Here is a 25,345-nt window from a genome sequence, read left to right as displayed (position 1 = left end):
CCCCAGAGCCTACACCCCCAGCCGGAGCCCTCACCCCCCCACCCCAACCTCCTGCCCCAGCCCGAAACCTCCTCCTGCACCCTAAACCCCTCCTTTCTGGCCCCACCCCAGAGCCCACACAACCAGCCCAAAGCCTGTACCCCCTTCCACACCCCAACCCCCTGCCTCAACCCAGAGCCCCCTCCCATACTCCGAACCCCTCGGCTCCACTTCCCAGCCCGGAGCCCCCTCTTGCACCTCAAACCCCTCATCCCTTGCTTCACCCCAGAGCCCGCACTCCCAGCCGGAGCCCTCACCCCCTCCTGCACCCCAACCCCCTGAGCCAGCCTGGTGAAAATGAACGAGTGAGGGTGGGGCGAGCGAGCAACAGGGGGCGGGGGTGGAGTGAGCGGGGGATGAGGCCTTGGAGAAGGGGTGGGGCCTCGGAGGAGGGGCAGGGTGCGGGGCAAGGGTGTTCGGTTTTGTGTGAGTAGAAAGTTGGCAACCCTAGTCTCTTTGAACGTGCCCAGCAAATCAAATCTTTCTTTTCATGAGGCAGCGGTTCTCAAACTTTGGGTCGGGACCGTCGCCAGGGCTGGCGTTAGACTTGCTGGGGCCCGGGACTGAAGCCGGCAACCAAACCCCAATGCCCGGGGCTGAAGCTGGATTCCCGAGCCGCACCGCCCAGTGCAGTGGGGCTCAGGGCGGTGGCACTCAGGGGGGCTCGGGTGTCGGTCCCCACTCCTGGGGTCGTGTAGTAATTTTTGTTGTCAGAAGGGGGTCGCGGTGCATTGAAGTTTGAGAACCTCTGTGATGTAAGGTCTCCAACTAGCCTTTGCTGAGTTCCAGTCACCTCCGATGCTTTGTGATGTCATTGGTTACACAGTCTACCCAGGTGTTTTCAGAATTCTTCTGTAATACCATAATTTGAAGGATTGTAATTACTTTATTATCCATTATCTGAATGTCCATGTTTCACAGCTGTAATTTAGCACAGACCAAATGTAAGTTATTAAGAGCCGGAATTTAGTCTTCAGATTTAAGTCTCTTCTCAACAGATGCTCATTCTTCCAGAATGTCTCTTTTCCTCTTACTATTCTGGTGCTGACTTCAATATCCTCAGCCAGACTATGGGATATTGAACAAAAATACCCTTATATTGGATTTTATTTTAACCCTAATTAGGGTTTTTTTTAACTTCCTCTGATATATGGATTTTTGTACTCCCTGATCGTTTTAACACTCCTTGCCCATAGTAAAAGTTTGTTTTTTACTCCCTGCAACATATAGGGGAGGAGGGTTACGAATCCCTGACAGGGGTAATTGTTTATTTCTCTGTGGATGTAGGGCATTTTTCACTCCCTCTATATATGGGGTTTTATTTACTCCTTGTCTATGTTGGGGGGTTTTACCCTCTGCCTGTAAAGTGTTGTTAGTTTTTTTTTTATATATATCCTCTACTAAAAGGATTTGCTTACTTCCCCTTTATATAGGCAGTTGCCTAGTGGCTAGAGCACTGGACTGGGACTCAGGAGACCTGGGTTCAATTTCTGCCTCTGATCTGCTGGGTGACCATGCCTCCCTGTGCCTCAGTTTTCCCATCTGTAAAATGGGGATAATGTTACTGACCTTGGCATAGGGGCTGGCTCCTGAGCGGGTGAGGCACCCAGCTTATCTGTGACAAACTCCACTAAGGGGAATGAGCCAACCCAGATCTACCTGTGGTGAGTTAATAGCCTCACTAGCTGGGCAGGCAGTTAATTAGATAAGAAGCTGTTGGGCTTATGAGGACTTGAGGAGGAATTTAGCCCCAGAGCAGAGAAAGGTCCAGAGGACAGAGACTATTCAGGGGAGCTGGTTCGGAAGTGACTATCAATGGTGTCTCACCTCGCTGGAGAATAGAGGTTTAGGGAGAGAAGAACGGACTTTCAGGCAAGGGACCAGAGCAGCCCAGGAGAACAAACTGGACGTGGGACCTCCTGGGGGAGCTACCGGGATTTGGCTCAACAAGAAGAGGCTGGGACCTGGCCGAACACCCAGCAGAGGCTCAAATTCAAGGCAGGGAATCCAGCCTGAGAGTGCTCTGGGGCTAGAGGGGTGAAACATAAGACTGATTGTCCCAGGGTGGGGATCTGGTGGAGCAGCTGCATGAAGCTTTCAGTTATGCCTTTGTGTTGTGCTTTTTCATTAAATAAGTGAGTCCCTCTGAAGAGGGCACTCCTTAATAGTGGAAACCCTGCTTGGACTTGTTTATGCCCCAGGTGAAGGGAAATTGAGGCAGGAGCTCACCTGTAGCACCGTGCCTGACCACTGGGGGACCACCCCCACCGCCCTGGGACAATCAGTCTTATGTTTCACCCCTCTAGCCCCATAATAGACCTCATTTGGTTTGGGCCTCAGACCAAAAAATAAATCAAAACAAAACCAAAAAACTGCTTGGCTTGAACCAAAACTGAATATTTTTATTTTTTCTCACCAAAGCAAAACAAATCGTTGGTTTGTTTGGTTCGACCTGAAATAATTGTTGTCGGTATTTGGTGTTTCAGGTCATTTCAGGTTGTTTTCACCCCTTTTATTGTTTTCATTTTAGGAAATAAATCAGCTAAATGAAACCCTGCCTCGAAACAAACAGTTGAACTGGTGCCTTTCCATATGAACGGTTTCCATGATTTTTGTTTTCCTTTTGTCAAACCTCTTTGCCCTGAATTCATTCATAGGTTTGGTGCCCTGAAAAAATGCATTTTACAGCCAATTTACTATCTTCCCCCCCCCCCACACACACAATATTCGTCCTGCTCTAATAAGGACCCCCTCCAAAAATCCAGACCCAAGTACCGAGGTAGGGTCTGATTCTCATTTATACTAATACCCTTTTACTCCACTGTGCCAGGGCCGTAAAGCGGGTGTATGTTACACTGCAGCAAGGGTAGACACTGCTGCTCGTTGGTGGCTCCGTTCCTGTTTCTGGGCTGAATGCTCTTCACCTCATGGGAGGTTCTGCAGGGGTGCATTTTGTCTCCCCTCCTGTTCGGTAGGAATGTGGGGCCGTGGGGAGGGCTAGGAAGGAGGCATGGGCTGCAGTGCCTTCAGGATGCTCACAATGCTCAGTATCTGATCCAGCCAGTGCTCTTAGCGGTCTAGCCCAGGGTCTCAGGGAGATGAGAGCGAGCTGGCTGAAGCTCAATCTGGATCAGACTGAGGTGATGCAGGTAGGACAGGGAAAGCAACTAGATGGGAAGGCGAGGCTAGTATCTCCCGCTCTGACTGGGGGCGTGTGCCCACCACCTGGGACCTGGGGTTCGCAATCTGGGGGTCGTAGTGGATCTCCAGCCGCAGCACGATGATCTGATAGCAGCAAGACCCAGGAATGTTTTTCCCCTCTGCACCTGACCAGGAGATTGCAGCCATTTCTTCAGGTGCAGGGGCCACGCAGCGTAATCCATGTTTTGGCCAGCTCGAGCCTGCGTTGCTGCAGTGTGCTCTCCACGGGGCCAATCTGGAGAGTCAAGCAAGTGCAGAATGCGGCATCCAGCTCCCTAAGCAGTGCCGCTTGGGGGCAGCAAGTCACTGGTGCGATGTGATCTGCATCTAGACTGAATCTGAGCTGCTGAGTTTGGTCGATAAAGCCTCAATGGGGCTGGGACTTTGCTGGCAGAGAGACCATCCTGCCACAGCTGCGATCAGGGGAGACTGGACAGCCTTTCCCCCTGGCCTGAAATAGCCCAGGTCTATTGACCTTCAGGGCCTACTGCAGGACACATCTGTTTACACCAGTTGCTACAGAGCGGGGTTGGAGAGACATCAGGCGAGGGCAGCGGGGGATCTCATTTTCATAGAATATCAGGGTTGGAAGGGACCTCAGTAGGTCATCTAGTCCAACCCCCTGCTCAAAGCAGGACCAATCCCCAGACAGATTTTTGCCCCAGATCCCTAAATGGCCCCTCAAGGATTGAACTCACAACCCTGGGGTTTAGCAGGCCAATGCTCAAACCACTGAGCTCTCCCTCAATTTTCTCAATTATAGTAGGGGTGACTAGAGCCTTAGACAGGGCTTCTTTTAAATTTTTTTGTCTAAACCTAATCATCTTTCCCCTTCGCCTTAAGACTCCTGTGCACTGCCAGAAGAGGGGGAACAGGTCTGGGTGGAAGGAAATGAGAATCAGGCCCATCATTTTTAAAACCTCACTCCTGCCCCACAGTCCTCACCTATTCCACCCCGGGGCTTCACATAGTTCTGCTGCTGTTGAACCTTCAGTGAGCCTAGCTCCTGTCCAACCAGCTCAGCAGAAACACCTACTGCCCGGCCTGCGCCATTCCTTGCTACTCTAGTCTGGCTATCCCATGAGCACCTCGGCCCAATGAGACCAAGCATTGGCCCTGATCCTGTAATGGCTCCAGGTGGGCAGGCCCCTGTGCCCATGCAGAGCCCCATTAAGTCAACAGGGCTCAGCACAGGTAACTGGGCATGTGGAGCTCCTTGCAGGATCGGGGCCTGAGTGGTTTTGGTGAGGCGAGCCAATGGGGATGAAGGCCCCAGCCCTTACTGGGTTGGGCATGGAGAGTGCACCCCCCCTAACACACACACACACACACACACACACACACACACACACACACACACACACACACACACACACACACACACACACACACACACACACACACACACACACACACACACACACACACCCCCCTTCAAATCAGACAGGATTTGAACCCAGCTCTTTGCCTGCAGAAGGCCTACCTGGCGGTGCCACTGGCCTCGCCTTTTGAACTCATTTCATTTGCACACCCTTTAAAGTGACATGAGCCCTTTGTGCATTGTATCGGCAAGGCACGACATGGCCCTGTTCGGCCCAGTTCACCCCAAGCACCCGCGGTGCCCTACTCTGGTGTGGTGTCTCTGGATTTCCCATTCAGGAGGACTCAGCAGCACAGGGCCAGAGGATCTCGTTTTAAAAGCCACCACCACAACTGTGCGGATTTCTTCCAAACTATCTTTATTATTTTGTGATAAGGTAGAGTAGCTACGAATCGTTGTCAAACCCAACCCAGCTGCCATCTCAGATTAACAAGGAGTTGGAGAACCCAAAGAGACCAATGAAATAAGACTACTAATGGAGCAACGTGGAGAGAAAAGTGAGTGGAAATCCAAGGACTCGGCTGCCGCTTTCATAAATGACAGGCAGCAGGAGGATGGATGTTAGAAGTGGACATGGACTGTACGTCCCACCTAGCCCAGCAACCAGCTGATTCAGGCTCATTTCCTACAGTAGATTTTCTAGGGCTTTAGGCAGTGTCCCTGCATAGAAACCTGCCATCTGCCCAGAGAAAAGGGACAGGCTGGGCTGCAGAGGTGCAAGATCTCCTACATATGTGCTAACCGTGCCCTGGAGGGAGCATCAGAGAGGAGTCCAGCCACCGATGGCTGGTTCATTCTTTGGCCTCTCTGTTGAGCCTGGCGACCACAAATAAGGAGGCCGAGCAGTGCCAGTGATTTCTCTGAAATTACAAGGAGCTGACTATAAACATCTGATGGTCCTACATTCTTTCAGGAACAACCATCAGCTGCTGCCGTTAAGTTGTAACCCGCCTGGGCAGGCTGAAGTTTAGCAATGAAAGGTTCTGTGACCTACCGGGCCGGTCCCTGCCGCTAAGGGTTGCAGACTAACAGGAGGCAGGGGAAAGCCCTGGGGCTGAATTCAGGAGAGAGGAAACTTCCTTGACCTGTTTATTTCCTAAAAGCAAAAGAGGAGATGACTGCAAAGGGGTGGGGGAGCTGGGAGCAAGACTGCTGAGGTTTCAGCCCAGTGCCGTCTCTGGAGAGACCCTCCGCTGCTCTTGTTTTAAAAATCATGACCCCCGTGTCGCCAGGGCTGGTGTTCCCTCGCCCGGGGATGGAGATAGGAACTGGTGACCTCACTCAAAGGTGCTGCTGGCCCTCTGCAGCTCCCAGTGACCAGTGGGTTTTGTGAGTTCTGAGCACCTTGGAGAATCCAGCCTCGAATTATTGACAGGAGCACCAGCCCCATGGCTTTCCCCACCCACCCAATGCCAAGCTGGGCCAGGTTCAGCCCTGGTGGAAGTGGATCTCGCTGGCTGGAGCAGCCCTTGTTCTCGTCTGCGCTGAAGATGAACATCACTATTCTGGAGGAGACGCGGAGGGAATGGCTGGCTCAACGATCGTTAGCTAACAATCTGAACAGCGTTAGCTCTGGCTGAGGCTGGGCTCATGTGGCCCATCGCAGTTCGGAGGGATTGCTCCTGGAAAGCAGACCTCTCCCCTGAACCACACAATGTTTCTTCCCGCTGCACAACCCAACCCTCCCAGCCCCGATCGTCTGGTGCCAGCCACCCGCAGCAGGGCTGGACTCGGAGCAGCGGGTGCAGGATGGTGCATTAAGGCAGTAACCCACGTTGGTTGAGATTTGGCAGCCCACCAGTCAATGAGCATGGAACTGTCCCCGCCGCTCCCTCACAACTCCGACCCTCCGCAGTCCCTGATTTCAAAAGCCAGCGACCGCCGCTGCTGCGGGAGAGGCCCCACTGCCTCTTCCATGTCTGACGGGCGCTGGCCAAGCCTGGGCATGCTCAGCCTGCTCCTTGCCGTGGGCTCCTGGGCGAAGGGCAGTGGCTCCTGGCCAGGCGCCAGGCGCGGTTCGCAGGCCGTGTCGGGCAGGGGCGGGTGCTTGCCCAGAGCCAGGGCGTCTGGAGACAGTAGCACGCTGGTGCAGCTCAGCGGCCTCACGGAGCGCTGGCCCACAGGCTTTAGGGCAGGCCTGGGGAACGGCGGGGGCTTCTCCACCTTGGGAACGCTGTGCATCTCCCGGCCGTCCCCCGCGCAGTAGGTCTGCATCCTCCGAACCGGGGCCTGGGCCAAGTGCCTCTGCTTGGCCAGGGCCACCGCCGTGTCGAAAGACATGCTGCCGCCGTTACGCCAGCTGGCTCGCCTCTGCTTCTGGAGGGAGGTCTCGGCGGGCTCACAGCTCTCTGTGCTGCTGGGGCACTTCTCCACAGGGCTGGGTGGGGGAAGCTCCTCGTTCGACTCTGTGCCCTCTGCGACGCGGCAGCACGCACCCAGGCTGACAGGGTGCGACTGCCTCTGGAGAGAGGCCCCCTTCCCCAGGCTGGTCTCCCCACCGCCGGAGCTCTTCTCCGAAGCAGAGAGCTTGGGCCACGTGGATGCTTCACCCAGGTGCATCTTCATCTTCACGGTAGGAGGCATCCTGGCAAACTGAGGCTTGGGGGGCACTATGGGGACGGATTTCACCTGCTGGACTCGGACTGTGCTGGAAGCGACTCTCATGGGGGCGCTCCCGTCGGGGCGCACCCCGGCCGGTGTGTCAGGCTCGGGGAGAGCGGGAAGGTCTGCGGGCTTCAGTGGCCCAGATTCCAGGGGAAGGCTTGTGGGGCCACTCCTCAGCAACGGGGAAGCGTCAGACCAGGACGCAAGATCCGAGCTAGTCTCAAGCAAGGGAGCAGCCTCAGGGTCGCTCTCGTACCCAGGGGCGGTGGGGGCTTCATGGCCTGTCCCTAGCAAGGAGATGGAGGCCTGGGGACAACTCTGATCCAGGGGGACAGTGGTGGTCTCGAGGCCTGTCTCTAGAAAGGGGGCAGTGGACATGGGGCCACTCTCACATATGGGGACAGTGGGGGGCTCGGGCCCTGATCCCGGTGAGAGGGCAGCTGCGGTCTTCATTGCAAGAGGCTGAGGTGGGCCCTTTCCACTCTCCGGCTGTTTGGTCTCTGGCGTGGGAAGAGCCGAGCCCCCTTGGCCCTCCTGCGCTCTCACTTCCTCTGGGACACGTCCGTCGGCCTCCTGGCCTGGAACACATGGAGCCAGCTCTGCCTCCCTTAGCCTTGGGGCCTGCACTTGCTCATCTCCGGCATGGCTGGCTTGGGCTCCGTGGCCTTCGCTCTCCGGAGCCCATGTGCCCTGGTGCTCCCGCACTGGCGCTACATCAGTGGTGGGCTTAGTTCTGGGTGGGCCAGGGCCTGCTTCAAGACCATCTCCCCCTGTTACCTTTATGTCTTCTTCTTGCTGGACGGCTGGGCTGGACTCCACAGCCTCTCCCTCAGCCCCGTCCCCTTCGAGCCCCTCTGGCTGGCGAAGGGGGCCGTGGGGATCTTCAGCGGCTTCCTTGCTCCGACATGGCGTGGCTAGTTCTGGAGCATGAGGGCTGTCCGGCAGAGGCACCTTGGTGCTGCTGCCTTCTTTGGACAAAGAGGAGCCATTGGTGTCGCTAGCTAACGGCCCTTCCTCAGCAGGTCTTGGGGGCTGGTTGCTCAGCATCTCTTGAGCTGTTTCGCCACCCAGCGCCCCATCTGGGAGAGGCACATCCCACCTATACTCCGCACCGAGCTGTCGCAGCTTCTCTAGGTCAGGCGCTAAGGGGCTGAGGTCATCGTAGGCGCTCAGGAACACGTCCTCAGAGTCCGTCTCCTTGGAGAGCTCCTCGGTGTCGGAGCAGCTGGTGGCCATGTAGTACTGCTCCTCATTCATGCACTCCTCGATGGAGAGGTACTCCGGGGGCGGCTCCACCGAGAACTCCTGCTAGGGATTGAAAGCACGCAGAAGGGTCACTACGCAAGCTGGTCACACCACGACCGCAGGCGCCGTCACTGGCACGAGTGTGGCCTTGATTTGGCTGATGGAGGTTTTAACAGCCTCCAGTTTCCCTGGGGGGTGGGCACGGCTGGCATGGGGTTCTCAGCCGGGGCCCCTCCGCTCTGCATTCACTTCCCCACCGGGCCTGTTGTAGCCAGAATTTGCCTCTCTGGTTTCCCAGGAGTGGGAAGAGGTGGCTGGGGGGCGTGGGTGAGGGGCATTGCCCCCTCTTCAGGGCAGGGGTCTTGCCTCCTTCCCTAGCACCCTTTGGGTGCTACAGAGACGGCATGTAGTAATGAGGGGACAGCGTTCCTACAGGGGGGCTCAGACAATGGACCGATTTGTACCAGGTATGGAACCTGTAATTAATGTGCCTACAGGAAGCGGTAGCTGCATAATACAATCTATCAGCTGGAGTGTCTGCCTGTCCGTCTATCTAATCTATCCATCCTCCTACTCACCCCTCTGTCTGTCTGTCCATCCCCATACACAGTCGTTTAGCTGTCCATCCAGCCATGCCTTCCTTCCTCTCCAACACATCCCTCTATTTATCCATCCCCAGCCTCATCCCTCTAGCTATCCATCCAGCCATGCCTCTCTCCTCCCTTCCTCCCCATACATCTGTCTGTCTGCCCGTCCTCACACCCACCCCTGTCCGTCTGTCAGTCCTCATACACACCCCTCTAGCTTTCTGTCTGTCCACCCCCATGCACACCCCTCTGTCTAGCCATCCCTTTCGCTCTTCCTACAACTCCTAGCTCACTGCTTCAGTTTCTAATACACGGCTGGTGCTAAAGGCCAGGATCTAGATTTCAGCACCACCGGGAACTTACATTCATGAACCTGCTCTCCATGTCGTCATCCATTCCTTGGAAGCCATCCAGCATGTCCCCAGCAAAATCGGAGGTGGTCTCTTCCAGTAAGCTCTTCTCTGGCTGGTCGCCTTCCGTGCCACAGTCCTGCCAGGTGTCCTGGTTGTCGAGAAATGAGAAGGAGTCCTGCACCTCCATGGACAGCCTGTTCTCCTCCAAGTCCAGAGCACTCGCCGGCTTTGTATCTGCTTCAAGAATTAAACACAGAAGATGGATTCAGCAAGGGGCCCCCGCAGCCCTTCTAGCTGAAGGGGGTGACGCGGGACTGTCGTTCTTCACAGGTCCGGACTCCAGCCCTGGGCTCAGGAGAAGACTAGGCCTCCCTGCCCCAAGACTGTTCGATAGCAGCCAGGGAATCAGCCACCACAGCCAGTTACCATGACAAGAGTGGTACAGAAGTTACTGTGAACTATGCCTATTTGATGTGGCTTTCTGTCCCCCTCTAGCAGGGGCTAGGCCAGTTTAAGATTGATGAGCCTACTGCAGCCTTGGCTAAGTCTCTTAGTTCAGGCAATGGGCGCTCACGCGTGATGAGCTTAGACGTCCCAGGTTCGATCCCCACTCCCTTTCTGTTGCCTAAGCAGCTCACCGGGTGCAGATGAAGGCAGAGAATCCGCCCCAGCTTTGTCCACTCCAGGCTTAGCCCCAAAGGGATGGGGCTCCCACCACTTCCCCTCGGAGACTGTTCCACTGGCCAACAGACCTTCAGTGGGGGGTAAATTCTCTCTTGGTGTAACTGGGTGAATAAATGCTACTGCAGTCCATGGAGCTGCACCCCTTTACACCAGCAGAGAAGTTTAGCCTAAATTCCCCTTTTCTTAACTTCATCACGTTCACAGGTTAGCCCAGAATAATTTGTTTCCGTGGCCGCCGCACCCTCCGGACGCTTGGGGAGTGTCGCCTTATCTCCAGGGCTCTGTATGCTCTAGAACAAGCTAGCTGGAAATTCAGCGGCAAGGTCCCTGGATTTGGGGGGTGCTCCTGTGCAGCAGGTCTCTGGCGCCTGTAGCAGCTTCATTTAAATATCCAAAATTTGAGGGTTTTTTAATGAAATATGTAAAGGGGGAAGGGAAGTTTGTAGATATTAAGGCCCGAATGGACCATTAGATCATCAAGTCTGATCTGTAGAATTTGACCCCCTTCCTCCTGTGTTGAGCCCAGTAACTTGTGTTTGGCTAAAGGATGTCTCCCAGAAGGCACCTGCTCTGGATCCGAAGACATCTCGAGCTGGAGAATCCATCACTCCCCTTGGGTGCTTGTTCCGGTGGTTACCCACCTTCACTGTTAGAAATTTGCTTTATTTCTAACTGGAACGTGCCTGGCTTTAACTTCCAGCCACTGGGTCTTGTTCTGGCTTTGGTTGGGGGTGGGGAGCAGGAGACCATTGGGACCTTCAACAGAATTGGGGGCATTGGCTCTTTTGGGGGGCACACACTTGGCCTGAGAAATCCAGTTCAATGGGGGCCCAGGGCATCAAGAGCTCTGTGCTGGAAGGAAGCTGCCCAAGGGAGGGAAGGAAGGAAGGAGACACCCAGGAGAAGTGACTAGGACCAGCTCCATTGCCTTGAAGTTCTGCTCAGCTTCTCCTGTGCCTGATTCTGGGTCTGCACAGTTAGAAAATTGTTCTACTGATCCAACTGAAACTCCCTTGCTGCAATCTAAGATGATTCTTTCTTGTCCTCCCCTTTGGTGAATGTAAGAATGGCCCAACTGGGTCAGACCAATGGTCCGTCTAGCCCAATATCCTGTCTTCCGACAGTGGCTGGTGCCAGATGCTTCACCGGGAATGAACAGAATAGGGCAATCATTGAGTGATCCATCCCCTGTCATCCAATCCCAGCTTCTGGCAGTCAGAGGTTTAGGGACACCCAGAACATGGGTTGCTTCCCTGACCATCTTGGTTAACAGCCATTGATGGACCTATCCTCCAGGAACTTATCTACTTAGTTTTGGCACCCAGTTATATTTTTGCCCTTCACTACATCCCCTGGCAATGATTTCCACAGATTGACTGCGGTGTGTGAAGAATTACTTCCTTTTGTTTGTTTTAAACCTGCAGCCTATTAATTTCATTGGCTGACCTCTGGTTCTTGTGTTATGTGAAGGGGTAAATCCTTATTCACTTTCTCCAGTCATGATTTTATAGACTTCTATCATACCCCCATTAGTCGTCTCTTTTCTAAGATGAACAGTCCCAGTCTTTTAAATCTCTCCTCATACGGAAGCTGCTCCAGACCCCTAATCATTTTTGTTGCTCTTTTCTGTACTTTTTCCAATTCAAATACATCTTTTTTTGAGATGGGGCAACCAGAACTGCACGCAGTAGTCAAGGTTGGGGCGTACCATGGATTCATATAATGGTGTTGTGATATTTTCTGTCTTATCTATCGCTTTCCTAATAGTTCCTAACATTTTGTTAGTGTTTTTGACTGCTGCTGCACATTGTAACCTATTACTTAAATCACCCTCTGTACTACACGATGGAGGGTAGCTAATGCAACACCTATTTTTTAAAAAGGCTCCAGAGACTATCCCGGCAATTCCAGGCCGGTAAACCTAACTTCAGTACGTGGCAAATTGGTTGACACTACAGTAAAGAACAGAAATATCAGACATATAGATGAACACAATATATTGGGGAAGAGTCAACATGGCTTTAGTAAAGGGAAATCGTGCCTCATCAGTCTATCAGAATTCTCTGAGTATATCAAGAAGCATGTGGACAAGGGAGATCCAGTGGATATAGTGTACTTGGACTTTCAGAAAGCCTTTGCCAATGTCCATCACCAAAGGCTCTTAAGCAAAGTAAGCAGTCATGGGATAAGAGGGAAGGTCCTCTCATGGATCAGTAACTGGTTAAAAGATAGGAAACAAAGGGTAGGAAGAAACGGTCAGTTTTCACAATGGAGAGAGGTAAATAGTAGGGTCCCCCAGGGGTCTGTACTGGGACCAGTACTTTCAACATATTCATAAATGATCTGGAAAAAGGGGTGAACAGAGAGATGGCAAAGTTTTCAGATGATACAAAATTACTCAAGATAGTTAAGTCCAAGAGTTATAAAGGGTTCGCACAAAACTGGGTGAGTGGGCAACAAAATGACAGATGAAATTCAATGTCAATTAATGCAAAATAATGCACACTGGGGAAAAATGGTCTCAACTACACATACGAAATGATGGGGTCTAAATTAGCTGTTACCACTCAAGAAAGAGATCTTGGAGTCATTGTGGATAGTCCTCTGAAAACATCATCCGCTCAATGCTCTGGGTGTCCCTAAACCTCCAAACGGTGGGATTGGATGACCACGGATGGATCACTCAATAATTGCCCTGTTCTGTTCATTCCCTCTAGCATCTGGCATGGGCCACTCTCAGAGATATGAAACTTGGGCTAGCTGGACCAGTGGTCTGACCCAATCTGGCTGTTATTTGAATGCAATTGAGCAGGTGGGAACAAGGAGGCAGCTAAGCACCCCATGACCAGCCCCGAAGTGTCATGACCCACAGGTTGCAAACCCAGGTCTGCAAGAGTCCTGGGAGGGTCATCATGCTCCAAGCCTTCACCCAACCAATTAGAGGCCCATAGGTGCTGACTTCGTGGGTGCTCCAGGGCTGGAGAAAAATGAGCAGGTGCTCCGCACCCACTGGCAGCCAAGCTCCCGCCTCCTCACCTCCTTCTCCCCCCCCCCCCCCGAGCGTGCCACGTCCCAGCACTTCCTGTCACCCCACCACCTAACAGCTGTTCGGCAGTGCTTAAGACTTTCCAGGAGGGAGGGGGAGGAGTGGGGTTGCTGCGCACTCAGGGGAGGAGGTGGAGAGGAGGCAGGGCAGGGACGGGGACTTGGGGAAGGGGGTGGGGCTGGGGTGGTAAAAAGGGGGGTGGGGCGGGGACTTTGGGGAAGGGGTGGGGCGAGGGCAGTGCAGGGGTGGGAAGAGGCGGGGCGGGGGGGGGGGGGTCGAGCACCCACCAGGCAGAGGGGAAGTCAGCGCCTATGTAGAGGCCTCACCTAGAACTGGGAATCCCTGAAACCCAGCTCAGCTAGAAGGCTCTACTCCTGGGTCCCAATTGGTGGAACACCGGAGCTTCTGATTGGCCCACTGCCCCTACTTAAGCAAGAAGACGGAACAGGAAGTTGCCTGTACACTTGGGCTCTGCCCCGCTTTGGACTGCTCACCTAATGCTAACCCTCTCTTGGTTTCCTCCTGCGGTGACTCTCCATTCCTGACCTCAGCTCCAGTCCGGGCCTCCTGGTTCTGAACCCTGGCTGCTGTGGGGACCCCGCCCTATGTTAACCACTAAGCCCAGCTGCCTATAAGCACAGCAACACGTGCTTGAGTTTTGACTCCAGCGGAACCACTCATGAGTTTAAAGCTAAGCGTGTGCTCGAGTGCTGTCCTGAAACGGGGCCTGCCACACCCGCCTGGGATTCAGAAGACCTGGATTCTCTTTCCATCTCGGCCGCAGATTAATGCTCTGTCTGCGCTATGGAGATGATCCAGCCCTGCCACGCCGGCACAGCCCTCGAGCCCAGACATCGCCCACGCCGGCAAACGGGGTTTTTCCGCTGGCGTAGCAGCACCACTAATGACATCAGCTCCGTTCACAGAAGCCCTCTTTCCCTGACATCTTAATCGACAAGGCTTGAGCTGCCCCACAACATTTTGCCGGCATGGCGATGCCTGCTAGGAGCCTGAAAAAGAATCACCCACCCTAACTGGTGTAGCAGTGCTGGCAAAACCCCTGGGGTAGCCGCACGTACCCCACAAGAAGGGTGCTTTTGGAGGTGCTGAGGCGATGCTGAGTGAAGAACTCTTTTTGCCATCTAGGGGGCTTTGCTGGCACACCTGTAGCAGCCACGGCTCTGTAGAGTAGACATGCCCTCACTGCATCCAGGTCATGCCTCTGTGCCCCTAAATGGGCTGTTATCAGGCGTCATTCATGAGTGTCTGGGAAATGCCTGGAGCCCTCCGGCGCAGGGAGGTGGGGAAGGACACAGCATTGTTATGATTGATGGTCTCTCGGTCCAAATAAACCCTCAACCTGTCTCTGCTGCCCCCCAGAGGACACTTTAACTATCTGTGATACTGCTCTGGCCCCAGGCACCGCTGCATCTGAGGCAGGAGCGATGGAAGTGCCCTAACGTGGGAGGGCCACCAATGCCCGAACTGTGGCCCTGCACCCCCACGCTGAGCTGCCCCCCCCAGGCCCTGCCCCCACACCGCCCCTTCTCCCCAAGCCCCTGCCCTCACGCTCCCCTCTGCCCTGCCGCATGCCAACTCTTCCCCCCAAGACCCTGCCCCCGCTTGCTCCTCTCCACCCCCTCCCCCATCACTCTCCCTTATGGCTGGTAAAAAGTGTGGGGGGGGCATGTCTCCCTGCCCCCCCCTGTTCCAGCACCCCTGGTCTGAGCCCCTCACAATCTGTAAGGAATTGATCCTCGCCACTAGAGCCGAATGGATAATTGATTGGTCAGGGAGGGGGCTGAATCTGAAATAAATTCCAGTTGCAACCCAAACTGAAATGCTTTGGTTTTTCTCCTCCAAATAGAACAACAGCGACCAAAGGAGTTTGGGGGCCGAATGAACCATTTTGTTTGACCTGAAACAGTTTGGTTTGATCTTTCATTTTGTTTTTGGGTGTCTTTCACCCTTTGGTAAAATAACTAAAGCTAACTTTCAAAATGAAATCATTCGGTTTGACTCGTTTGCATTTATTCAGCCAAAACTTTTTGCTGACGGTGACCCAGATTTGCAGATCGTTTAGGTGCCTGCCAAAGTATGTGTGTGTGTGGTGGGGGGCACATTTACTCTTCTCTGCTCACAACTCCCCAATGAGGTAGGACAGGGCTACTGTCTCCATTGCAAAGAGAGACACAAAGTGACTCGCACAAAGTCACCGAGGCCAGGGAAAGGGACGTTGGTCTCAGACGTCCCAGGCTGGCACGCTAACCACTGGGCTAGCCTGCCACTCCGTTGGAGTAGGTGCCGAGACATGCAAACTCGCCAGGGCTGGGCAAACGTCACGGTAGAGATGGAAAGCTTGTGCCAGATTTGGCTACGAGACGTCAGCCCTGCCAACTGTGTGGGGGGGGAAGGCCAGGTGAAGCCCTAACCTACTCATGCAGCTGTGGCAGAGGAGGAAAGTGGGAGAGAGGCACATTCAGAAACAACGTGGGATAGAGGAAGGGAAAGTTCCCTAAATACTGCCTGTGGGTCTGAGGTCTGGCTGGCTCATCACTGACCTGCCTCCACTCAGAATGGGGAAGTGAGATGCTGCGGTTGAGTAACAAACTGCTTCAGAGGGCACGTCAACTGCATCTCCTCCCACCCGCGCCTGGGTGTCTGTTGATTCTGTTGTGTCCTGTCTGTGCTGGACTATGAGCTCCCTAGGGCATGGGCTGGCTCTGTGATTTGCATGTACAGCACCTAGCACTATAGGGCCCTGATCCCTTTTTGGGGTCCTTAGACACTGCCACAGCAGAGCAGAACGCAGCCTGCGTGTCAACTCCGGTCATAAGCAAAGATGATTTGAAACAGAACTGGACCCAAGTTTGGGTCCCAGTCATAGGCGCCGACTTCCCCTCTTTCCGGTGGGTGCTTGACTCCCCCTCTGCCCCCAGCCCCGCCCCCCACTCCAACCCTTCCATGAGGCCCCGCCCCTGCCTCTTCCCACCCCTTCCCTAAAGTCCCCGCCCCAACTCCGCCCCCTCCCTGCCAATATTCCAACCCCTTCCCCAAGCACACTCTGGGGGGGAGGGATAGCTCAGTGGTTTGAGCATTGGCCTGCTAAACCCAGGGTTGTGAGTTCAATCCTTGAGGGGGCCATTTAGGGAACTGGGGTAAAAATCTGTCTGGGGATTGGTCCTGCTTTGAGCAGGGGGTTGGACTAGATGACCTCCTGAGGTCCCTTCCAACTCTGATATTCTAGGATTCTATGAAATCCCCACCCCAGCCCCACCTCTTCCCCCGAGCACACCACATTCCCACTCTCTCCCCCCCCCCCCCCCCCGTGGAGTGTGCTAATGCTGCCAAACAGCTGTTTGGCAGTGGCCGGGTGGGAAACGCTGGGAGGTAGGCGGAGGAGTTGGGATACAGTGCAATCGGGGAGGGGGAGGGGAGCTTGGCTGCCAGTAGGTGCAGAGCACCCACTAATTTTTCTCTGTGGGTGCTCCAGCCCCGGAGCACCCTTGGAGTCGGTGCCTATGGTCCCAGTGCCTTTCGCAAAGTCTAGGGTTCTGGATCCAGGGTTGTCATTCAGGCCGACCTCTAGTTCTTAACAATCTCAGATGTACCTCATCCTAACGGCGAGGTGAAATTTAAAAACACAAGTCCCGGTAAAACTGGTTAAGGCTGGTTAAGCTCTGGAAAGGCGACCCAGGGAGGCCGTGGAATCCCCAGCCTGGTGATTTTTAAGAAGAGGTTGGACGAACCCTTGTCCGGGATCGGCAGGGTTTACATGATCTTGCCTCAGCACGAGGCGAAGGACGAGACGCCCTTCCAGCCCTCCAGTTCTCTGATTCTACAATGTTGCAAGTACACTCACAGCTAGAGCCCTGCGCGGACACAACATTGGTATCCGCATCCGATCCGTGATGCGCAAACATGGTCCGCGGATATAAAGCGGAGAGCCGCAGATTTGCAGGGTTCTACTCCCAGCCCCAGTGCATCAGCTACTGCAAAGAGAAACAGAACCCTGAACTTGGCCCTGGGCAGGGGGAGAAGCTTGTCAGTTTACCTGTAAAATCTATTTGCAATTTTCACATCATTGCACGTTTTGGACTCACGAGATCTTAAAAAACTCCGGTCGATTTTAGGCTGAAAAATGCAGGAGTTTGGTACAAAACACAATGTAAGAAAACCCCAAATCAGCGGTCACATTTCAATTCAATTTGGGGTGATTATCGGTTTTGTTTAAATTCCACTTGAAACAGTTTTTCATTTGGATTTCACCCCCCTGTGGAGCGTGCAACCCCGACACTGGGGCATTGGGCTAGCTCGTGACACTCAGACTGAGACTCGGGAGTTTGTTCATGTGGCTCCTGCAGCTCTTTGCAGCACCTGATATTAAAACACGGTGTGATTTAATTATTAACCAGTCATTGAAAGAATGAATTCACACTCCCGTGGCTCTTTGGGCTAATGCTGATCGCTAATTTGGCTCCTGAACCACTGAGGTCTGAGTATCACTGCTCACGTAACCCACTGGCCAGCATGTATTACCAGCCTTCCCGACTCTATGCCTGAGGATGCGAGTCTGTACCGGCCCGCATCGGCAGCCTTAACTCTTTCATTCAAGCTGTAGCTGCTGCTGATGCCAGCTCCGGAGATCCCCAGTGCGGCACACCAGAAAGTGAAACTGACACGCCCGTCTATTTCACAGAAAGGAGTCAGTGGTGAAATATATTTTAGACTTCAGAGATTCTTTACATTTCTTTCTGCTCTGTAGTGCTTCGAGTCTAAGCCCCTTGCACAAGGAACTGGGGTTTGTACAGCTCCTGATGCTACGGAGTCCTGGTCCATGCACTATGGGAGTGGTTTTCAACCTGTGGTCCACGGACCTCTGCAGACTATGTCTAAGATTTCCAAAGGGGCCCGCACCTGTATTCAAAATATTTTAGGGGTCTACCAATGAAAAAAGGTTGAAAACCACTGCACTATGGTAATAACAATAATTTATAATAGGTGGGGAATTTTTCATCTTTAATTTGACAGTGTCCCTATTTGTGCTGTTATTTTTTGCTTTTTTGGTTATTAATATTCTAAGGACCATTTAAGGCAATTCAATCCCAAGAATGACTAAAAGATTAGCAACCCTGCCTTGCAGTGACAGACTCCAGGAGCTCCATCTATTTAGCTTAACAAAGAGAAGGTTAAGGGATGACTTGATCACAGTCTGTGAGCACCTACGTGGGGAACAAACATTTGGTAATGGACTCTTCAGTCTAGCAGAGAAAGGTTGAACAGGATCCAACGGCTGGAAGCTGAAGCTAGACACATTCAGACTGGAAATCAGGCGTGCATTTTTAACAGTGAGGGTAATTCACAGTTGGAACAATTTCCTGAGAGTGGTGGTGGATTCTCCGTCACTGACAACTTTGATCACGACTTGATGTTTCTCTAAGGATTATTTTGGGGCAGTCCTTCCCATGCCCCGGGGGTGTTTGGGTGCCTGCAATTTATTAACCCTCATCCTTAGAATTCTCTAGCACTTTTTCACCTATACATTTCAAAGCACTTTACAAAGCTGGGTAAGCATCATTGTCTGCATTTCCCCAAGGAGGCGACTGAGGTACGGATGGGGGCCAATGGCTGAGCTGGGTATAGAAAGGAGGGATGAAATGCTGGTCCTCAGAGGAGTTGGGATTTCAATAGGGCCAGGATTTCAGGCTGGGTCTCCTGACTCCCCGTCTCATGCTGTATCTACCTTTGGAAATTCAGCACTAAGGCCCAGATCTTCAAACACCAATGGGTGTTAAGTACCTAAACACCTTTGAGGATCTGGGAGTGACTGGGCCAAAGTCACCTAACAGGTGAGTGGCAGAGCTAGGGATGGTGGCGGGATGGGACACGACAGGACCCTCCCTTCAACATGGACCACGCCCGTGAAACAGACCCGAAATCAAACCAGCTGCTTACCCACGTGATCTTCCTCGTCGAGGGGGATCTTAGCCCCCAGCCCCTCCTCTGCTTCTAGCTCCTTGGACGACCTCTCCAGAGCCTCCTTGTCGAAGGGGCTGTAGCTCAGGGCCGGGCACTCCAGCCCCCGGGTCAGGCGGGACAGGGAGATGTTGGAGGTGATGTGGAAGGGGACGGTGACTGAGAAGGGGACGGAGATATGGACCCCAGCGCACTTCTCTGCCCGGTTCCGCGCAGTCATGGGCGAGCGGCCCTGCGGGGCGCCCCCCACCAGCGAGGCCCGGCCGGCCTTGGGGGTCGTGGGCTCTGATTTGGCACTGGCTTCGCTCTCGGACTCCAGTGTTTGCTGCCCCTCCTCGCCCTTGAATTTCCCTTCGGGGTACTCGTCCGACTCCAGAAAGCTCTCCTCCCGGGAGGAGGGGCTGTCGAAACTCTCGCGGCGCTGGGGGGCCTGCTTCTGTGATCTCTTCCTGCCCAGCCTGGCATTGTCTAGATGCAAAGAGGGAGACAGGTCAGAGACATGAGGGGTGAGTAACGCACCGGGGCGAGAGACGGCAGCTGCCCTGCTCCGCGTCGCTAAGCCCCTGTGAAAATCCCGGTGTCCCAGACTGAGTGGGACTCGGGACCTTAGCCCAATACCGCCATTTCCCCAAGATTCACTGCAGCAGCCAGAGCCGCCGGCACATGGAACACGAGCATCCGTGCCCGCCCGTCTCGGTGCCACTCGTAGCACGCAGCAGTGTCAGACCGCAGCAGCCGTTCGGGGGGGGGGGGGGCGGGGACGACACTCGGTTCACGCAGCAGTGACTTTGTGCCGACCGCATTCCGGGAAACGCGGTACATCACCCGTGATGCTGCCGCACATGTGCCAAAAAATATCTGCGATGTTCCCAGGGCCTTATGCGGTGCACAGGGGCCGCCCACAGAGACTACAAGTCCCAGCATGCAATGCTCCCTCTTGATCTGAAGCTAGAACCTTGTCTCTGTAGGCTGCAGCTCCACATGAAAGACTGGGGGGGAGGAAAGGTGGGATGGTCTGCAGCTGGTCCCTGCCAGGCCAGGATGAGCATGTCAAGGAGCATGTCAAGGCAGATAGAGGGAAGTCCAGCAGCGATCGCTAAACTCAGAGGCGCCAGGAAGCCACCAGGCTGTCCTCCCACAAGGCCAGATTCCAGATTCAGGCCGGGTGTGAACAGTTGCAACACTGGGGGAAAGGAATGGATTTGCACCAGATTACGGTGGGGACCCGATTCTCAAGTACACTGCGGCCCCTTCGCATCACTCTGGCATAGCCGAAGGGACCTTCAAGTGAGTGTGACTGATTTACCCTGGAAGGCAACCGTGTAAAGGGGCGTAATGCCAATGGGGATCAGGGCCCAGGTCTGAATTTGACCCCCTCAAGAGGACTGAACCGAAATGGGGAGAGAAGCAAAGGCTATAGCTAGGGTTGCCAACTTTCTAGGATTGTCCTGGAGTTACGTCACGTGATGAAACCTCCAGGAATATGTCCAACCCAAATTGGCAACCTTCGCTATAGGAGATCCCCATGCATACAAGAACCGGTTAGACTGCGGCAGGCAGGGCAATTTCTGGCAATATTTTAGACAAAACTCACTGAATGATGTTAAACCGTATCCACTCACATTTCAGTTTCTTAGGCGCTGGTTGTATTAAATATGCACATGTTTAGGTGTCAGTGGGCTTATAGGGGGAGGGATAGCTCAGTGGCTTGAGCGTTGGCCTGCTAAACCCAGGTTTGTGAGTTCAATCCTTGAGGGGACCACTTAGGGATCTGGGGCAAAATCAGTACTTGGTCCTGCTAGTGAAGGTAGGGGGCTGGACTTGATGACCTTTCAAAGTCCCCTCCAGCTCTAGGAGATAGGATATCTCCATTAATTAATTTATTATTTATATCTTGTCTAGGAGCCGTGGCTCCTGTAAACCTTGTTATGAGCTTCAAAGGGTTCTTGAAAACAATGGGCTAGGAGAGAAGCGAGCTGTTCGTTAGGTAGGTTTCCTAGGCGATACTTGGGAGGAGGGGAATGCAAATACCCATCTCTGGACCTGACCTTTGGAAATTTCACCCTGGGGAGGGGAACTTTGTCTACAAATGTCCTATTCCCAGGATCAAAAGGTCCAAATGGCATAAAGGAGGAACTCAGATTCATGGGGCTCTTGTTATGAGCAAAAGGAGTTATGAACTTGTAGCCACGGGAAAACCCCTGGCTGGGTTTGATGAACTGTTCACCAGCCAGAGCCCTTGCTGGAGCTGGGGGGATCTCTGGCAATTAGCCTTCACGGGGGTAGGTTCTCTGATTGTTTTTAATACGTTTCTTTGTAATGCTTTCCCCTTAAGAATAAACATACTTGCTGTGTGGTAGCTTAACCGTGGCAATTACGTTGTTTACCATCTCCGAGGAGAAAAGTAAAGAAGCCCGGCTTAGGCAGTCTGACTGTGCTGGGGAATTCACATTCTAGGCGGGGAGCCATGGGGACTGGAAATACCCTGGCCAGGAGGGAGAGGACTGCGCCTCTCTGCCCAAGAGGGGTGACTCCAAGGGAACCCGAAGCGAGACAGTGGGTGTCCTTGCTGGACCATAGAGGGGGATATAGACAAACAGAACGGAGCAGGTTGGGGCTGGGTCTCTCCACTTCCTGCCGCCCAGTGAGTGCAGGGCAGGCCCGACCCCACACTCACGGGGCGGCGGGAAGTGGAGTGACCCGGCCCCAGCCCGTTCCGCTCTTCTCCCCTAGCTCCAGGGTATTTCCCCTGGCTCCCAGCCCCCGGTGAGTGCAGGGCACCCGACCCCTGCTGCAGTCCTCAGGGGAGTGGGGGCTGGGCTGGGGAGGAGCAGGGGCAGGAAGGGGTGGGGCGGGAGCGGAGCAGGGGCGGAGGAGGAGCAGAGGCGGAGCAGGGGCTGGAGCAGCACACAGCCCAAATTTCCTGGTGCCCTACGCAGCTGCGTACTTTGCATATGGATAAGGACGGCCTTGGCTCCCAGCAGCTGCCACTCTCCAGCTGCCCAGCAATGAAGGCAGTGCCGTCGCCAGCAGCAGCACAGAAGTAAGGGTAGCAGAACCACAACCCCCCCTACAATAACCTTGCAACCCCCCCCCCCACACACACACACACACACAACTCCTTTTTGGGTCAGGACCCCTACAGTTACAACACCGTGACATTTCAGATTTAAATAGCTGAAGTCATGAAATTTATGATTTTTAAAATCCTGTGACCATGAAATTGACCAAAATGGACCGTGAAGTTGGTAGGTCCCTACCCATAAGGGGTGGTCTGGGGAAACTGATTGATGCCTTAGCACTGGGGGATGGGCTAGATGGCCTCCCGAGGTCCCTTCCAGCCCCCCATTTTTACAATGCCCCAGGATTTCTCCACCTACCATCGTTAGCGTCCGGCATGGAGCTGAGGGAGTCCATGCTTTTGGCCGGCCGCAAGCTCATTTTAATGGATTTGTCATCTGCAAAAGAAATACAGTACACAGCTGAACAGGAGTGACCGTCCAGCAGCGAATGGAAGACTCTCAGGGCAGGTCTACACGACAGCCGCTACAGAGGCACAGCAGCCGTGTCATCGTGGTGCCATAGCATGGATGCTTCCTACAACGGAAGGGGTTTTCCATCGCTGGACTTAACCCACCTTTCCAGGGGGCGGTAGCTAGGGCTACGCCGGGGGTCAGGTCAACCTAACTCCAGCACTCAGAGCGCAAATTTTTTCACAGCCCTGAACGCCGTAGCTGGGTCAATCTAGTTTTTAAGCATAGACCTGGCCTGAGACGCCAGCTAGTAGGAGCAGCTGCAGAAGCAGCCAAAGTAGGGATTGCTGCACTGAGTGGGAGAAGGGGTAAAATGGGACCCAGCCTGGACCACCCCTCCCCACTGCACCTCACAGACCCAGAACTCTGCAGAGGAGACCCCCCCCCCACACACACACACACATGCACACACACAAACTCTGGGGACCATATCGATTTCCTCCAAGCGTTGGATGAAAAATTATCAAAATGTTTCGTTTAGACTTTATCGTTTTAATTGCATTGCATTGAATTCTATTGCATTGCATTGCATTGCATTGCATTCTATTGTATTCTATTGCATTGCATTTCATTCTATTGCATCGTATTGTATTCTATTGCATCGTATTGCTTTGCATTGCATTGCATTCTATTGCAGCATATTGCATTGTAGTCTATTGCATTGCTTTGCATTATTAGAACACTGAAATAAGCGCTTTCGCCTTATCAGAAAGAACCGCTTGGATATTTCCAAACCAATTTTTTTCCAGACATTTTGGTTTGTGGGGAATTTTGAAATTTCAGCTTTTTGTTCGGACAGAAGGAGATTCCAAAATGTGGGGATTTCCCATGGGATGGACACTCCGAGTTCCAGGCAGGGCTATTCCTGATAGCAGAGGCCAGTCATCATGGGAAAGGCCCTTCTGGAAAGTCCAGCAGTTGCCTGGGGAGCGCGAACAGAACCAGCAAGGAAGGGAAGAGCCCCCAGAAAGCCAGATCCAATTAACCCCTGATTCTCCATTCTTCTAGCCTGCCGTTTCCTTCCTCGGTTCTCTTCCTCCCCACCCCGTACCTTTCTCCTCTGCCTTGGCCAGCTTGCGTTTGGAGTCATTGCTGGATCTGCCCAGGTTGAAGATTGACCTCCATTTCTTTACCTTCAAGGAGCCTTTTCTTCTGTGAAGAATGGCAGAGGTTAGACCGGCACCCACAGGCAGGGGGCTCCAGTGCGGAGGGAGCCCGTGTCTGCAGGGTGTGGGGGTGCTTGCACCACTGGGCCCTGTTGAGTGGGGCACGTCAGAACTCTCCGTCACGGTCTGTGCGGGTGCTCTGCGGGTACTCCCTTGTGGGCTGTGTTAGTCCAGCTCCTGTGTATCTCTGACCCTTTCATGGTGTGTGCATGGGAACATGTGTGGGTATATTCACTGTCGCCCCCTAGTGAATGGAGCCTGTCAGTGCTACTTGTCTACAGGCAGAGCTGGTCAATTCGCAAGCCATTTGCCCAGCAGGCACAGACCTGTGATTTCCATTTCTCCTCCCGCGTGCCCCAGTCTATACATGGTCAGGGACCATCCCCCTGGGGAATCAGGTACATTAGAGCACAGATGATGTGTGAAAGCATCTAGTGCTTGGTGCGTTTCCTCGTTCCAACCCCTGCTCCCGGGGACCGATCTGCATCCAGGGAACCGGGGATTAAACCCAGGCAGTAAAGCCCAGACGGAGAAGGGAGGGGAGGGACGGGGCCCGTACTTGTGGTCGTTGAGCTCGATGATGGTGTGGTAGGGGCGGATCTGCGGTGGGCCGTCTCCCTGGTTCAGCATGGCGGGCAAGTTGTAGGACATGGTCTGGCTGTCGGGGTGGACTCCTGGCAACCCCAAGCCGGACAGGAGGAGGGATTTCCGGAGGTTCTCGCGGTCACTTCCTAGGACAGGGAAACAAACACCCGGATGATTCAGCTGGCGCTCTCGGGGCTGGGAGTGGGTGCCAGCGGCTGCCAGCAGGGAGTCTCGGGTCCAAAGATAATCACAGCCAATGGGAACCAAGCGCCCGCCTTCAGGCTCAGGGGAAGGAGCCTCCCAGCCCCTTAAGGGAGTAAAACCAGCTAGAGACAAAGGGAGCAACCAGCCAAGGCACTAAGCCGCACGGCCAGGCCAGGGCTAATGCAGGTGGCTAGCGGGGCTGAGGATAACAGCTGCAGGTTGTGGGTGTTGGAGGCAAAAAAGCCAGGAGAAGCAGTTGTGAGTGTGATTTTGGGAGGAAGCAGAGAGGCAGGGCTTCTTGGGCACAGAGCTGCTGGAGGGGCAGACATGGGGATTTCTGAGCAAGGAAACTCCCTGCTGTTGGTTGTTTCTCCTGCAGCAGGAGTCTGTGGACATGCTCTATAAACAAACATGATTCCACCAAAGAATATCCCTGCCTCAGCACTGATCTCTCCTCCTATCGGAAACAGCCCCACAAGGCCCCGAATATTGGCAACCCCCTCGGGCCAAAGGGGCAACACCGCCATGAGCTCAGAGGCAGTGTGGTCCAGTGGCAAGAGCACTCAGCTGAGACTCTGGGAGACCGGTGTTCTATTCCCAGCTCTGCCACTGATCTCACTGGGTGACTTTGGGCAAGTCACTGCCCCACCCTGTGCCTCAGTTTCCCCAGCAAACACTTTGGGCAGGGACTGTCTCGCTATGTGTCTATGCAGCACCTGCCATGATGGGATCCTGATATTG

General features: G+C 53.9%; 1 protein-coding gene across 1 annotated transcript in view; it reads right to left on the bottom strand.

Annotated features, from left to right (window-relative positions):
• Positions 1 to 6,454: 6,454 nt before the first annotated feature.
• The window catches only part of ARHGAP30 (Rho GTPase activating protein 30), a 49,482-nt gene continuing 30,591 nt past the window's right edge, over positions 6,455 to 25,345 (bottom strand). The window contains exons 7-12 of the mRNA XM_065420304.1: positions 24,375 to 24,546; positions 23,701 to 23,801; positions 22,497 to 22,574; positions 19,096 to 19,584; positions 9,421 to 9,647; positions 6,455 to 8,533 (exon numbers count right to left, since the gene is read on the bottom strand). Of these exons, the coding sequence (XP_065276376.1) occupies positions 6,455 to 8,533; positions 9,421 to 9,647; positions 19,096 to 19,584; positions 22,497 to 22,574; positions 23,701 to 23,801; positions 24,375 to 24,546 (3,146 nt within the window). The remainder of the gene's footprint in view (positions 8,534 to 9,420; positions 9,648 to 19,095; positions 19,585 to 22,496; positions 22,575 to 23,700; positions 23,802 to 24,374; positions 24,547 to 25,345) is intronic.

Source organism: Emys orbicularis, chromosome 20 (assembly GCF_028017835.1).
Source record: "Emys orbicularis isolate rEmyOrb1 chromosome 20, rEmyOrb1.hap1, whole genome shotgun sequence".
Classification (NCBI taxonomy): Eukaryota; Metazoa; Chordata; order Testudines; family Emydidae; genus Emys; species Emys orbicularis.
Note: the sequence above shows the minus strand (reverse complement) of the source record. Positions and strands in the feature narration are given on the sequence as shown.